This window comes from Hypoxylon trugodes (genome assembly GCF_022578975.1).
Source record: "Hypoxylon trugodes strain CBS 135444 unplaced genomic scaffold F4822scaffold_8, whole genome shotgun sequence".
In the NCBI taxonomy this organism is placed as follows: Eukaryota; Fungi; Ascomycota; class Sordariomycetes; order Xylariales; family Hypoxylaceae; genus Hypoxylon; species Hypoxylon trugodes.
Window position 1 is genome coordinate 885,247 of NW_026250023.1, and position 15,764 is coordinate 901,010.

The 15,764-nt window shown below is 46.4% G+C and overlaps 7 protein-coding genes and 2 non-coding genes across 9 annotated transcripts; 5 read left to right on the forward strand and 4 right to left on the reverse strand.

Annotated features, from left to right (window-relative positions):
- The first annotated feature begins 166 nt into the window (after nt 1-166).
- F4822DRAFT_412931 (uncharacterized protein) lies at nt 167-1,307 on the forward strand. The gene is made up of 2 exons (XM_051458997.1): nt 167-710; nt 775-1,307. Exons 1-2 carry the CDS (start codon nt 276-278, stop codon nt 1,147-1,149), a joined length of 810 nt encoding a protein of 269 aa, XP_051311163.1. The 5' UTR covers nt 167-275; the 3' UTR covers nt 1,150-1,307.
- Nucleotides 1,308-1,351: 44 nt separating this feature from the next.
- On the reverse strand, nt 1,352-3,173 carry F4822DRAFT_343161 (FAD/NAD(P)-binding domain-containing protein). The gene is made up of 2 exons (XM_051455835.1): nt 2,754-3,173; nt 1,352-2,701 (listed from the first exon to the last, which is right to left on the reverse strand). Exons 1-2 carry the CDS (start codon nt 2,817-2,819, stop codon nt 1,451-1,453), a joined length of 1,317 nt encoding a protein of 438 aa, XP_051311164.1. The 5' UTR covers nt 2,820-3,173; the 3' UTR covers nt 1,352-1,450.
- Nucleotides 3,174-3,830: 657 nt separating this feature from the next.
- F4822DRAFT_412934 (uncharacterized protein) lies at nt 3,831-4,661 on the reverse strand (the record flags this gene model as incomplete). The annotated part of the gene is made up of 2 exons (XM_051458998.1): nt 4,007-4,661; nt 3,831-3,953 (listed from the first exon to the last, which is right to left on the reverse strand). Coding segments are annotated over exons 1-2 (620 nt in total), but the record flags the coding sequence as incomplete, so codon positions are not given.
- A 1,242-nt stretch (nt 4,662-5,903) lies between these two features.
- On the forward strand, nt 5,904-6,826 carry F4822DRAFT_412935 (putative short-chain dehydrogenase/reductase). Its single transcript, XM_051458999.1, has one exon. It carries the CDS (start codon nt 5,965-5,967, stop codon nt 6,811-6,813), a length of 849 nt encoding a protein of 282 aa, XP_051311166.1. The 5' UTR covers nt 5,904-5,964; the 3' UTR covers nt 6,814-6,826.
- A 142-nt stretch (nt 6,827-6,968) lies between these two features.
- On the forward strand, nt 6,969-7,039 carry F4822DRAFT_t103. Its single transcript has one exon. It is a non-coding gene; the product is annotated as a tRNA-Gly (tRNA).
- Nucleotides 7,040-7,345: 306 nt separating this feature from the next.
- Nucleotides 7,346-7,435, reverse strand: F4822DRAFT_t113. Its single transcript has one exon. It is a non-coding gene; the product is annotated as a tRNA-Pro (tRNA).
- A 610-nt stretch (nt 7,436-8,045) lies between these two features.
- On the forward strand, nt 8,046-10,066 carry F4822DRAFT_432244 (metalloreductase Fre8; the record flags this gene model as incomplete). Its single annotated transcript, XM_051461617.1, has 3 exons — nt 8,046-8,430; nt 8,540-9,337; nt 9,657-10,066. 3 exons carry the CDS (start codon nt 8,046-8,048, stop codon nt 10,064-10,066), a joined length of 1,593 nt encoding a protein of 530 aa, XP_051311167.1.
- Nucleotides 10,067-11,053: 987 nt separating this feature from the next.
- Nucleotides 11,054-13,320, forward strand: F4822DRAFT_343181 (FMN-dependent alpha-hydroxy acid dehydrogenase). Its single transcript, XM_051455836.1, has 6 exons — nt 11,054-11,684; nt 11,750-11,986; nt 12,047-12,394; nt 12,450-12,474; nt 12,551-12,979; nt 13,041-13,320. The coding sequence occupies exons 1-6, from the start codon at nt 11,605-11,607 to the stop codon at nt 13,071-13,073; spliced, it is 1,152 nt and encodes a 383-aa protein (XP_051311168.1). The 5' UTR covers nt 11,054-11,604; the 3' UTR covers nt 13,074-13,320.
- F4822DRAFT_432246 (uncharacterized protein) lies at nt 13,217-14,092 on the reverse strand (the record flags this gene model as incomplete). Its single annotated transcript, XM_051461618.1, has 2 exons — nt 13,217-13,521; nt 13,615-14,092. The coding sequence occupies 2 exons, from the start codon at nt 14,090-14,092 to the stop codon at nt 13,217-13,219; spliced, it is 783 nt and encodes a 260-aa protein (XP_051311169.1).
- Nucleotides 14,093-15,764: the final 1,672 nt, after the last annotated feature.

A 15,764-nucleotide genomic window follows, 5' to 3' on the forward strand; every position in this document is an offset into this window, starting at 1 on the left:
ATTTATACTATCATTTCTGTCTATTTCTATTCTACCGGTCATTATCCAATCCACTCCTATTCTCTGTTTACGATTATCCGGTTACAGCCTAGTAAGATCGGATGCCCAGCTATTACGTGCATGACATCCGTAGACGTACATTCAGCACCGTTATTCGAATTCTACACCATTCTGACATGTGTCTTCCACGAGCCAGCCCACGACTCCACGGCGCACTAGTGTGCAACTAGGTGCTTGTACTCACGATAACTCAACTCCCCATGCACTAAAACACCATGAAATTGACGTCGATTCTCCCTTACTTGGCTGCGCCCGGCATCGCGCTGGCGCAATCCGCCCCCGAGACGGTCCCGACGATCCTCGGGATCCGTGGAGCTAATTCAGCGGGTTGCTTCTCCGCTACGAGTCTAAATCTGGCGCTAAAGCCCGATAGTTTGAGGGTTGATTTCGCCGACATGCGCGCTAGTGTCACCCCGACCGACCCATACGATTCCGAAGCTGCGATATGTGTTATGTCTATTGAACTCGGAGCATTTCCATTAGGATGGCGTTTCGCTTTATCAGATGTCACGTATACCGGACATGCGAAGCTAAGCGGTGGTGCACGATTGCATAGTTTTGCAGCCAACGCTTATTTTCAATGGGAACATCTTAAGAATAATGACCCGATCAATGAACCGACGATTAAGAATGCGTCTGGGTCGTATCTGGTGAGAATAATTGCACTCGATATGTGCCTATGACTTCGACCACAGTACTAATCTCGTTCGCTAGATGGATGTCCCTGAGAAGATTGTTGATTTTGGCCTAACCGGGGTCTATGACAAGGAATTCAGTGTTAACATTCGGAATGACAACTTGCTTTGGTCGCCGTGCTTTACCGGACAAGAATACTCCTACGACGACAAGATGCAAGTCCAGTTCCAGTTCCAAGCGTATTTGACGAAGGAGGGTTACTCGAAAACAGGAGCGGGTGTCTTCGGTCGACCCATCAACCCAGCTCTGACCGCCAACTTCAAATTACTTTGGGAAAAATGCGATCCCGCGGAACGTAATGCTTGGGGACAATTTCGCATGGGTGACTACGAGACCTGTTCCCGCATAGGTCCGACGGATCCATCACAAGGAGAGCCGACTGTCAAGTGGTAGATAGCTGCGCAAAACCAGTAAATATGGCAGATACTTCTATCCAAGAGCTGAACTTCGAGTATAAGGATGATGGCAATTATTAACAGAGGCGTTGGGTATACCATTAATAGAAGAGTTTATGTACCTTCAATATGCACATCATAGTGTGTAAGCGGTTTTCGCACTAGTATGAAAGTGTTGTAATAGAATTACGATTTCGTCCGTATGATTGCTGCGTGAAAATTGTAAAAGTCGAAAGAATAATGCATTTAATAATAAATCCACAGTAACTTCATATACGTAATCCAAATTGAAGATGCATTTATATAACCGTTGCCCATTCTGGATAGACTTCCAACTCTCGTGGCGTTGATGCGACGTTGCGATCGTGTATATGATCACTTAATGGAAGAGATTGGTGCTGACTCCGTTCCCCCATATTTACACCTCTCTTGGATATGTATCTTGCGAAACCTATTGTCTGTTTCTTCCATTCATCTCTAGTGATATTTCCAGCAATATACTCTGCATAGATCATAGCGTCGAATGCAGCCTGGGAAGTCGAAGCGACGGTATGGGGTCGGAATCCAGCAAGAGCGTCGCCAATGAGTACAACCTTTCCGTTCAGGTACTCGTTATTCGGGGTTAATACATCGGTTACTGCTTGCACGAATGGTTTATTGGTCCCGCAAACGATCTCGGCGAATTGTGGTGGAAGTCGTTCACGGGCAAGCTTCCTTTGCTTCTCCCAAGCATCTGGGTTGATAGCGCCCGGTGGTACGGTTATCTGCCTGCGTCTTCCGTCCCTATCTGTCAATATCTCCTCCAGCTCGGCAGATCCTTCTGGGAAATTAGTATAATAGACAAAATTGATAAGTCTTTTTCCCTTTTCAACTGTGCCATCCTTGCCTGGTATGAGGTAGGCAAGAATTTGTATGCCTGGACAGTGAAAGAACGTAAATCTGTGACTGAACGCCTCCTTCGCAGCCTCGCTAGCTTCGCTTTCGATAAGAGTTCCTCTTAAAGCGCAATAGCCCACGTATTTTCGCTCGACGCCCGGTTCTAAAATCTTTCGCACTGTCGAGCTGGGTCCATCGGCTCCGATAAGAATGTCACCAAACGTGCTTCCTTCTTCCCCTGTGCTCGTTTTCCAGTGGACGCGTATTCCATCCCCTTCCTCTTCGAAACTCGTAACTTGGCGGTCGTGGAAGTGCGTCGCTTTCCCATGTTCTGGAATAGGATCCGGGACAGTGCAATATGGACTCTCGACACCGTCATAATTAGCGCGCATAAGGTTATAAGTCAAATCCCAAGATGTCATATTCTGCTCCATTTCTTCCTTATGCACGACGTTACCATCTTTATCAAGGTATTGTCTTCGATCTGATCTCACAGCAAATGGTCGGTCGGATCGGATATATCGTTTCAAAAGCTCAAGGGTGTCGCCTCCTGCCACTATTCCAGCCCCTTGATCCTGCAGCAGCGGAACTGGGTTGCGCTCAAGTATTGTTGTGTCATGTCCTAGAGCTTTCAATGCCAATCCGGTAGCAAGACCACCAAGAGAGCCCCCAACCTGTAAGATGGTTAGCGGAAGACGTCATATCGAGATTTGGTATTCTACATACAATTACGAAATGTAGCTTCTTTAACCTTTGGCCGTTCACCGGCTCTTGAGTCGAAGAGGTGGCCATCGTCTGACCCTAACGTAGCGTGAATGAGCTATTACAGAACCATTCCCGTCGTCTGAAAAGGAAATTTGAAGATTTGGGGATTCTCGCGATTAAAACTTAACGATGAACATACGTCCCTTAAATTACCCGGAGGGGTCTTACGGGACGCGCCGGACTTGACGTCACATCGAGCTAGTTGGTGTTGGACGGCAGATGCCTCATTCATCATACCGTGCAATGAATCCGATAAGATACAGTAATATTATATAATTAAATAAGTCTGGGCGTTCAATACTTGTAGGTCGTTTACTAAGCCATCGTACGGTAAGTACATATAAATTGAATGCCAATCCTTCACTGCCGACTTGCTAAAAATTTGAAATTCTGGTTTACTACACAAGCCCTGAAAGATCCCTAAGGCCAGGCCACACTAGAGCGCGCACCGCATATATGCTGGCGTAAAACTTGACTAACCCTAACAGGAAGTAATTAAACGATTGTCTGCCTCCCCCAAATCTATACGTACCCAACTTCTTTTTCCTCTTCTCATTTTTCCTATTCCTTTTCTTTCTCTTTTTTTTTCTTCTTGAAGTTACAGCATACGCCTGCACGAATGTTTTACGCATCTACCTCCCGGTCCGTTGAAAGCATGCCCTCTCTTTAAAGCACAAACGAATACACATGACACAATGTTCTATTGAACAAGACTATTCCAAACTTCCCCCAAAGCTTAGCCACGCGTAAACGCGGACCTATTAAATTCAGGTGGAGCATCCTCTGCCTTGACATTGTTACAGATATCTCCGAATACCTCCATCGCATGAGCAAGGCGCTCATTTACTTCGTCACATCTCGCTGCCATATCTATACCCAGAGGAAGAATCATCTCTCCCTCACGGCCTTTTCCGACACCCTCGCCAACAATTACTTCGTAAATGGCCCGAGTCGCTTTGTGGTAGTCTCCGAGAGAGGTATAATTGCCAGTACTAAGGATATCATAGATCTGCTTTGTGGTAGTTCCGTCGTAGTCAGGATCAATTGGCCGCGGTTTTTTTGCCGTGGCCTGGGACATGGCTGTGTTGAAAGTGCCAAGATAAACCAACAAGACTCGGACATTGAACGCCTGCATTTCCTTATGAAGTACTCGTGTTACACCTTCTCGAAGTTAGCTCCGAGTAACAAATAACAAAAAATTAAGAGCCACTCACCATCCAGAGCTGCCTTAGAAGCACCATAAGCCCCCAACGTGTGATTTGCTTCAAGGCCGGCGCCGCTGCTAAAAGTCACGACAATACCAGAGCGTCTTTTTCGCATGTGGGGCACTGCAGCGCGTATTAAGCGATACGGGCCAAAGTAGTTAGTCTCCATCAACCGGCGGGCATCTTCTTCGCTGCAAGAGTCGGCCGGGTATGTAAGGCCAAAACCGGCAATGTTGACCAGGACGTCAATTGCAGTTCCTCGCGCTTCAATGTCCTCGATGACTTTGCCACAATCCGGGTCATCCAAGTCGAGTTTCACCCATTCTCCTCCTTTGCTAGTAATCTCTTCAACAAGTTCTGGGGTGCGGCTAGGGTCGCGGGATGATGCGATAACGTGATGACCGTTTGCTTGTGCAAGACGACTCAATGCTAGGCCGAAGCCTTTTTCAGATGAACAGCCCGTGATCAGCCATATTAACTGTTTCTTCTGGGGAGTCTCCGACGACATCGTAGTCTATGTTGTAACCGAATTTTCGGTAGTAACAGAATAGAAAAAATGAATCAATGAAGTTGAATGGTTAAAAGTGTCTTGTTCAAGTAAAGACTGTTAAAATCATAGAGAATAGCCATCTTTTATCTAACATTCAACTTGAGTTAAGTAAATATCTCCGTTGAAGTCACCGGTCGAAACTGCAGTAACCGAGTGCAGTTCGGATGACTGCAGGACGGGTTAATAGAAGCAGCAGTGGTACCAGACGGAATTAGACGTTATCTCCAGCTCCCCAACTCCTATTGGCTGAATTGTCAACTTATTGCCTAAAACGTACATCTGACTCCTGATTTCAGCGGAGCGGGTTAGTAGTTATAACAACAACACCTGAATTTGTAGCCAGTAAAATGTATAGTACAGGAACTACCTATCAGTGGAACCTCTGAAGTGTTGGTTCTAAGTGATATCACAAATTTGTGGCTATGTCTAGGCTGAAATCAGTAATTTCTTCAACACAGGGGGCGGTACAGCGTGTTCATAGCGTTAGTAAGACAAACACTAATACAGAAAAATGTGTATGGCGGCGAGACACGTTCTATAGTCTTCATCATGGTGAATAATTTACAATTTATTATTATTTTATCTGAAAAAGTTTCGGGGTGTTCAAACTCTGGCTTTCCGGTCGTGGCGAGAATCAGACCGTGAAGGCTATTTGGTTGTCATATTTTGGATTAATTCCCCCTGAGAGTAAAGACTTGTGTAACTTTCAATACATAACGTTGTTGATAGTATAATTTAGATGGCGTATAGTACATATGTTCGGAATTTGAAACCTATTTCGTTCGGTGAACATTTTTATTCCTAATAGTACACATATCCTACGTTTGTTGATTTAAAGAGACAGATGCATGGGTCGCGTTGGTAACTCCACATAGAGGCGGCTAGAAAAAACGTAGACCTGGGTCCGTACGAAGGGTTCACAAGCTGCAAGATATCTCATTTCTCTCGAATAAACCATTTTCGTCAATTGGTGGCGTTACGGCGCCGCGGACCTCGTAATTGAGCTGCACTTCCCATGAACAGTCCTCATATTAGATTGAATTTCCTTACATGAAAGCAGGGAGGATTATTATATATACGGGGATAATAGATCGCAATTGGGAAATGTTGGACCGAACAAAAGTTAAGCTTGCTTGACACAACCTCCAACATAAACTTACTCCAAACTCCCTCACATTTAGCTAGGGTGCTTCCTAGATTTGCCTAGTTGGATACTTAATGAGTTTAGTTCATCTTGAACTGTTTGCTTTAATTGGATTTGGTGTAGTCGGCGCTCGGTATCATGGGACTAATTGCGGCGCGGAGATCTTTTATATTTACGAGGTTTGTATGTCCTGAATTCTGTGCGAAACCAAACTTGTTACTATCCTGTAAATTCAATTATCATTCTACAAGAATCATCAAAAAAAGAAACCGAATGCCTCTAAAAACTGTCCTAATCACAGGCTGCGGCCCAGGCGGCATAGGGTCCGCCCTCGCGATGGAGTTTCATTTGAGAGGCCATAGAGTAATTGCGACGGGACTCTCGGAATCGCTACTGACACACATGCGGGAGCGCGGCATTGAGACAGTTATCCTGGACGTCACTTCGCGAGAATCTATAGACCAGGCAATGGCGCACGTCTCAAAATTGACCCATGGTTCGCTGGATATCCTCATCAATAACGCTGGCATTATGCATAACATGCCATTCACCGATACCGATGTCGCTGCCGCGCGCAAGGTACTCGAGGTCAATGTATTAGGCGTGATTTCCGTAACACAAGCATTTTTACCGCTGTTGCTGGCTGCTGCGAAAAAGCATGGGGATGCACTCGTCGCAAATATTGGAAGCATTAATACTGAGATACGACCACCCTTCTTTAGCATTTATAATGCGTCGAAAGCAGCGATTGAGGTGCTCGGTGCTAGTATCCGGACGGAACTGGCGCCATTTGGGGTGCGCGTTGTGACCGTTAAGACAGGTAGCATCAAGAGCGAGCTGTTTAATAACGCTCCACCGACGAAGCTACCGGAAAATAGCCTCTACTTACCAGCAAAGGAATATATTGAAAGCCGTATAGTGGTGAAGACCGCGGCTACTATGGAGGCCGATGAATACGCAAAGAAAGTGGTTTCCCAGCTATTGAAGTCAAACGTAAAACCCATCATATGGACTGGTGGGTTGGCAATGCTTGCGTGGGCCTTGAGTTGGTTTGGCTGGGAGGGTATGATGGATGGCATTATAATTAAAGAATCGCAGTTGGACAAATGTATTATTAGGTAGAATTCATTCTGTCAATCTTCAATTCCTAAATGTGGGCTGTTGGATACGGGAGGATAAAAGTAGACCCGATGATATCTAATAGATTCGGTTATTCAATAGACATGCTATATAAGACCAATAATTTAGAGCTATGGTATGAGGTAGAAAATCCCTAAGCATCAGTGGTTTAGTGGTAAAATCCATCGTTGCCATCGATGGGCCCCGCGTTCGATTCGCGGCTGATGCATATCTTTTTCAGTCTTAATTTTTATTTTTCGATTTTAATCGTCCGATTTTTTTGCTTTAATTAAGTGCCAAGATATATTAGCAGGGATATTTCCGGGACTACGATCTTTTTTTCCGCGAAGGGAGCATTCGTTTGCATTATCTTTTTTTTCTTTCTATCGAAGTGGACTAGAGAGCGAGGGTATGTTTTATGTGTCTTGAATAAGACCCACTTATTTTGTTTAGGCCTTTATCTTTCACTCATCAGCGCACAAATTTGTCCAACTATCACGAGAGCAAAAAGAATCAACGAGACGAACAAAAAGAAGGGTTTCGCCGGGGATCGAACCCGGGACCACTCGCATATCATTGCAAAGGTTCTCCCTAAGCGAGTATCCTACCACTAGACCACGAAACCCTACAAACCAACAACCGTGACGATCTGATGATTGGGATGGAAGCTGGGGCTGCTAATAGAGATGTTATACCGTTCGTTCGACGAGGGTGGGTTCAATACATCGGTATGAGTCTAAGGGTCCGAACCTAAAATAGCCTGGACTATTAAGTCACTGGCTAATTTCCGAGGTGAGTTAGCCTAGAAATATTACTAATAATATTTCATCTATCATCTATCCACTTGTGCATTATTCTTTTCGAGTACCTCTTTCTTTTTGGTTGTACACCGGATCCTTCAGTGGGGATAGTCGGACTCGGTCAGAGTGGGGTATTCGGTATGTGGCTTGTTGGTGTGTAACTGTGGCTTCCTAATCTCTCACATTATTTATCTATCGTGGCGCCTCGTCATGAAACACGATCCCGATGACAATTTCTCACGGATGCCTAAAGGAATCATTATCAAAACCATTCCTAGACTTACGTGCAGGAACTAGTCCAAACCGCGAAAATCCGCATCGCTAATACTAATTGTCCATCTTTGAAGAAGATTGATTAGGCTAAATTTGAAGTCCGACAGAGGCAGCAGCCTCACTCGAAAGACCGCCTTAACTCCGGCGGCTTTCCGCAAAAACATGGGTTGGCCATATCAATTCATCGCCCTTGATTCGGATCAAAAACAGGCTAGGAGACAGTCGCTCGATCTGTATGCGGCGTACGCGCAACTTTCGGCGTTGATTCCCATCGTCGTTGTCTTACTCTTTCGGTTCGGATCATGGTTGACGAAAAAGTTCTCGTCTCAACGCGGAGCTTACTCGGCCGTTCCGGACTCGCCCGCATTAAAGCAGAGACGCCGGACACTAGTCGGGCACTTTGCTAGCATTAAAAGACGCGTCGTATGGTGGCTCGGCGATGAAGTCGTGTTTCTGGGAATGAACTGGGGGCAGAGGGCTCAGATCGTCGTTGGGATTGTATGGGCTGTGTGGCTTGTGTTCTTGTCTGTGATTGGCACTGGGAATGGTAAGCTCCCCCATTAATAGCCATGATGACTTACTTCGATGGCCATAATAGCCTTGTAATGCTATGATTGTGACTGAATATGCCGAGTCGATTGGCTAATTTGACTCAGACTACCTTCATCTGACGAAGCGATTTGGCATTGTCGCTCTGTCTCAACTCCCACTCCAATATCTGCTAGCGCTCAGGGTAATAAACCCCGTCGCGCTTGCCTTCGGATCATCGCATGAGCAGGTCAATCGATGGCATCGTGTTTTGGGCTGGGTCGTCTACCTCCTACTTTTCGCGCACGCATGTTTATATCTCAACTTCTACATACAAGAGGGTATCCTCGCTGAACGACTCGTCCGTCTTATTCCGGCCCTTGGTGTTGCCGGTTTCATTGGGATGAGCTTGATGAATACCACAGCTCTCAAAACCATTCGCCAATATTCCTATCGCGTCTTCTTCCTCACGCACCTCACGGTCGCATTGCTACTTCCGCCAGCCATCTTTTTCCACTCTCACCATGGAGGCCGCCAGTATGTCGTGGAAGCACTCTTATTTTTCCTCATCGACATTGCTAAGCGCAAGATCGACACCGTCACAGCGCCAGCTGTTTTGGAGCTCATTCCTGGTACGAGTCTCATCAAGATCGTGTTTAGCATCCCATCTCAAAAGATCAGCCGCTTTCGCAAGTATCCCGGAATGCACGTGTATTTAAGTATTCCGCCTGGCAGTCGCCGTAGTGCTGGTATTTCTGCGGCCACTTATCTCTTGTTTGAGGCGACTTTCAACCCATTTACCATCGCATCCGTCGACGAAGAGTCGGGAGATCTCACCCTAGTAGCTAAGCGCCAGAAGGGCCCCATGACTAAAGCCCTAGTCCGATGCGCCGCAGATTCGCTGGCTGCGACTAAGATACCGCTTAGTATTGACGGACCTTATGGGTGTGCAACGTGGTTCCCAAATCTAGGGGGGTCGGAATTTCAACGAGTTCTCTTAGTAGCTGGTGGAGTCGGCTCTACATTCATCTTACCTCTTTACCGGTATGTATCATTCCCCGGTTTATATCCGGATCTGACTTAAGTCTTTATGGTCTTGCTAACTAGAGCTTAGTAAGTAACGACTTTATTTGAGCATCACTTCTTACGTGAAGTTCAATCCTGAGTAATATTGAACGCCAAGGAGATCCTATTCCATAGCTGGCTTGGACTCATATGCGGCTGCAGAGGGCTAATTTTTTATAGGTTTGATCGCTACTGAAAATCCAGCAGCTAAGGTGCAGATGGTCTGGGCTGTACGCGGAGCTGGCGATGCGACTTGGAGCACCGCAGAGGGCATCTTAGATGACGACAACATCCAGTTATATTTGACTGGAAATATTTTAGAGAATACGAGCGATGTCACCACCGGCTTGACTGATGATAACGAAGCGGTCGAACTAGAGGATAGCATGTATGCGAACCGAGGCGAAATTCGCAAGCGACCCAATCTACGAAAGATCGTCGACGACATCTTTAGGCAAGGGGTAGAAGATAGAGTTGCGGTGCTAGTGTGCGGTCCCGAAGAAATGGCTCGCGAATTGAGATCGTATGTCGGTACCTGGGTTCACAAGGGTCGGGATGTCTGGTGGCATAATGAGAATTTTGCATGGTGATTATCCTAAGATCTTATGAAAGAGTTGGATAGGATCTGTTGGGCTTGAAATGAGGCGGAATGTGGTTTTTTGGTAATCCGAATTTCATCATTCTTGGCAACCTAATAGAAATATCAGCACCCTCACAGCTGCGATTTGCTACGCGCTCAGTAGTCAATCAGTCTAATAACTACTGGCGCTTGCGTACCGATTAAGTTGGTGAAGCTGGGCAACTGAGAGACGTTCTGCCGTATGCGACTATCACATGGCCGTTTCAATCTTCGTGGAACTCCCCTGTTTTCCCCTAATACTTTAAGCAGGGATAGCCTTACTGACAGCTTCCTCATACGTCTAAACAATTCATCTAGAAACATGGAAGTGGATTCCAATCCGAGAACCGGAAGTCATCGCTTTAATTTTTATCGCTCCCAAGCGGCATAGTCCCGGCCTATTATTAAGATGAGAGGAAATAGCCAAGTCTTAACTTGCATCCCATTCTATTTCGAAAGGCGGCATTACATTATGTGGCTGGCTAATTCTGGCAGTATTTATCAATAAAGCTGACCAGCGACTCCTCTTTCGTCATCGCCATTATTCGCTAAGCCGTCTACTGAATAGTGTCTTTGGAATCAACAAAAAAGCAATTGAAATTCGTATCTAAAGAGCGCCAAGGGCCATGTCAATTAGACACCTACTTCAGCATCCCGTCCGGGTAGCCAGGCCCCTCCGGAAAGTCCGATTTTCCTTATAAGGCAATGGATTCCGTTAGGAATTCATGATTGCAAGATTGTGCTAACGTCCTTGGCGTTCTTACAGGTTGCGACTAGCTCCGAATGAGGACCGTGAAGTTTGGTCGTCCCCACTGATCCACTGATCTTCAAGCAATGCAACTCCGCCTGCTCTTGTCAGCGGATCAGATTACTACCGGTACCTTGCATACATTTGTGGGATTTGAAGCAGGTGAGGGGATACAGAATTCGGCGACGGCCCGGACCTAGTAACAGAGACAAACAAGACCCTGGGGTTTTCAACGCTGCTGACGAGACATGTCTTATAAATGTTCACGCCATACAGAAACCAATACATCATCATAGTCCAGGTCTTAAATAATCCCTGGAATGAACGTCATCATGCTTGACATTTACGACAGTTTGTCAGATCTAAACAGGAAAGAGACAAAAGTGAAGACCTAGACTTTTTACCCTGATGACCCTAATGCAGCCAAGCAAAGCGGCATAGTGGCATGTACGGACTTAATGTTGAAGGGACCATGCTCACATTACACAATCATTGTTACCAAGTAGTCGAATAATGGGTTGCTCTTGGCGATGATTACAAAGTCTATTAACCATGCAGCCATGCTGACAGGGCTAGCTACCGAGACGCCGCCTTCCATGTTAGACATGACCGAGACAAGACAGGGTTTCTGCTAACGAAGGTCATTATAAGAAGTCGTGAAGATTTTGTCCTGCCGAAGCTCTTCTAGAACTTTGCCCTTCGAGCTCTTTAGCATTCTCACCTAAGTCTTATCTCTAATTATCTATCCCGCGGACTCCACGATGCGCGCAGCATTCTTTCCGCTCTACATACTCGGGGGAGCTTTAGCGACACGGCCATTTCTGAATGAGCCCGATACCGGGTGAGCCCTACCATACCGCTCGCGTATGAACCTAGGAATAGGGATAGTCGCTAATCATAGATCAGCTTCGATGATGTTTTCGCTGATTTACCCGCCGGAGAGCTACCGCCCTTAGAAAAATTAGTGGGATTGCCGGATTTCGATGCTGCTGCGCGGAGACACCTTGCTATCCAGAACTATACTTATTATCGCAATGGTGCTGCTGGGGAATGGTCGTACCGAAATAACCTTGAGGTCTTCAACAGATATAGGATCAAACCTCGGACTATGGTGGATATCACGAATATCGAGTCGACACTCCCGTATGATACCATCTATCTATACTACTTTGTGGCGCATATCCTTACATATCGGTGAAACAGGACCACGATTCTAGGCCACAACTTTTCTGCCCCGTTCTTCATTAGTCCGTGTGCTCGGGGTGGTTACGGCAACATCGATGGAGAGAAAGGTCTCGTTGAAGGCGCTGCCGCTGGGGATGTCCTATACATGAATGCGCTGTTGGCTAGTCTAACAATTGAAGAGATAGCCGCGTTCAAGAAGGACGATCAGGTTACCTTCCAGCAGGTATATCTCGATTCAAACGATACCGCTACGAAGGAATTGTTCCGCCGCGCCGAGCAAACAAACAGCAAAGCCATCGTATTCACCGTCGATTCCGCGGCTGATGGAAACCGCCATCGCGCCGCTCGCTGGGGCGTCGGTTCTGCGTAAGTTCACAAACCAACTTTCGTATATGGTTAAGATGTCTAACATGCCACCTAGTGACTCCGCATATACACTAATTACTGTAAGCTCATCAACACTAAAAGTCCATGTTCCGAGTAAAGTTGCGATGGATTTAGGCAGCTAACATGCAGACACAGTGGGACTTATACGACCACCTTACCACTTTGACGGACCTCCCGATCATACTCAAGGGCATTCAGACAGTAGAAGATGCCCAGGAAGCTATCAAACACGGTGTGCCCGCTATATACTTGTCAAATCACGGCGGCCGCCAAATCGATGGGGCGCGCTCTCCTCTCGAAGTGGCGATCGACATCCATCAACAAGCGCCCGAGATATTTTCGCAACTGGAAGTATTTGCCGATGGTGGTGTTCGCTACGGCTTCGATGTTGTGAAGTTGCTCGCCCTGGGAGTTCGCGCTGTGGGGTTGGGTCGCCCCTTTATGTATGCTAATGTGTACGGTACCGACGGGGTTAAGCGTGCGATCGAACTTTTGAAACATGAGATCGCGATTGATGCTGCGAACGCGGGAATTGCGGATTTGAAGAAAATAGACCCGAATATCGTGAGTTTCCACCTTCCAATGTGCGCTTTGCGGGATGCGACTTGGACTAATGTGAAAGCAGGTCGACTGGACGCCAAATTGGGCTCTTGCTTAGAAATGGGGATAACTACTTGGGACGAATTACTCATACACTTTTGTACATACTTTTCCTTCAGCGTTAATCTGATCCTCAGCCATCATCTGTCCTGCGGATGACCTTGTCCAAACTGGATGTGTGGTAGCCGGTGATTGAGACATTTAAAGGTCCTTCCTCAACGTGCTGCCGCTTTGCATTTTTGACATCCGCCGCTTCTCCTCTTTGTTTGGTGGCTTCCACCACTCGTCCGCCTTTTGCTTTGGGAAACCCTTTTCTTCCCATTCTACAAAGTGCTTGAGTACGATCTGATGCCACGGAATACCGAGATCTTTGGAAACATGGTCCTTCACGTAATCCAGTACAATATGTCTTTCAGCTGCCGGAGTAACACCATCGACGAAGAATTTACCAAAGATTTCACGTTCCTCGCGTGCATGTCTCTCAAGCGCCTTCTCCATCCCACCGACTATCCGAGACTTATTATAGGACCGCGGTCGCATCCATTCGTTCACTTAGCCCCAGTCCAACTGGAACCCCGCGCTGTCGTACGTCGGCGAACCCTTGCGACCTTTGCGGTGACATACGTTTAGAACGTGGAATATTGCGCTAGGATCTAGAAGTGATCCTTGCCGATACAGTTCATCTTTTTCGAAGGCATTGAGCCGCCCCTTTTTTTTAACCGGCGCGGGCACGTAGAATTGCTCCTTGAATCCTTCTGGTAGATCGTACTCTTCGTATCGAGGCCGCGCGACGCGTCCGGGCGTGGGTCGCTGGTTACGTAGCTGGGTGCGATCGTAATCGAATTCTAAATCCGGCGTGGTCAATCGCGGTTTACCCGCCTCATTGGGGGTCAATTCCAATTCTGTGGAAGTAGAACTCGATCCATCGTCCTTCTTCCCTCGCTTAGAGCCGCGAAGAGAGTTTGACTCGGTCGATTTTCTCTTGCGACCTCGCGTCGCGGGTTGCGAGCTTCTACTTCTACTGCTCGTGCTAGACGACGCGTTTCGCGTGTTCGAGGCGCATGTCAGACGAGGCATTGTGAGATGAAATTTTGTTGTTTATGAATAAAAGTACCAGTGCAGGCTCACTTTCGCCCTGCACCCTCCTAGAGGGTGCAGCGCTTTAATTTACAAATGGTGCATTGATTCGCAAATACATCCGACACCATACATTTTGTATGGGTTTCTTATGTACTGTGGCGCGATTCCTGGTTAAATCAATATTTAAATTTGGGTCAGGTACATGTAATTGTATGAAATTTCAGTGTGTTCCGGAAGTACCTCGGCAACTGCTAATTACTGCACCATTTGTAAATTAAAGCGCTGCACCCGTGAGGGTGCGTCGAAAGTAAGACTGCACTAGTAATGAAGACGCGCCATTCTAAATCCATTTATTTATTTACCATTATGATTTCGAGTTTCTGACGTGAATTGCACGGATCACATGTTGCTCATTGTTGATATGCCTACCCCTCCTTAGATCATTTACTGCGCTATACGAATACCCTCCATTATCTACCGTAGTATCCAGGATTTCCTTGCTCTATAGAAGAACACGCATTTATAAGTATGTGCATTACCCCTATCCCCCTTATGAAGTAGAGCAAAGGATATATGAGTTTTATGTTGACCTCAGAATTCAAATTCATTAGATTTTCCTATTAGTCATATATGAATCCAGGTCCTCTGCCTTATCCACGGGATTTGTGTCTATCTTGTCATTCATCGCATAATACTATACGTGTCCCTATGAACCGGCTGTGAAAAGAAAGGAAGCGAACATGATGTACTCACTGTATTTGCCGTAGCACGTGGTCCACGAATGTCAAGGAGGAATTATAGTGTATACGATTATGTATTAGATCTTGGAGTACGCCTTGATCCTACTTGGTTCGGCCTCTCTGTTTTTTGGTGTTCGGGCGAGTAGGCGAATGATATTCATCCCCGTGTATCACAATTACCACAGGTGTAGAACATCTACTCAGGTGCTTCCCAGCTCAAAGTCAACTCACGCACCTACATGTAGACACACTCCTATGTACCCAGGCAGGCAAAAACTACTAAATTTTCTATATAACCAATTCAATCTGTATCTTTCCTAAAAGTAACACGATTTAACCCCACGATTATCTCAGAGACAACGAATGGTCCCTCGAAACCACTAGATCACTACCCAGAGGCCATACTAGCTAACATCCTCGACAGATACTTCTACAATACCCAACCATACACTCGGGCGATGTGTAACGAATGGAACAAATATAGGCCCCGCTGTGGGCACGAAACGCACATACATGTTTCGCAGCAGTGCGAAGACGCGAAGAAAGACCCTAGGCTATGCAGAAGGGTTGTAATTCATCACCAAAACTGCCCCCACGACATATTGAGAGCCAACACAAGGTACGATCCCGACTTCTGCCCCGATTGTTGGTCAAATCCAAATTATCTGTGGGACATAACCAACCGATACTTACGAGTTAGGATGCTAGATCCAGGGCATCCACAAATTGCAGAGTTCGACCGAATGCAGGATACTCTATTATATTGGACCGGTATTCCTAACGTAAGGAAAGATTATGTACACAAGGTAATCATGTATGCCTGGGGGCAGGATCGTACAATCTCTAATGTTGGTGCGGAGTTGGTCCGGGCTGGAGTTTGTACTGCCGACCAGATTGTTCCAGCTCGCAGACGATTCTGGGATCACCCA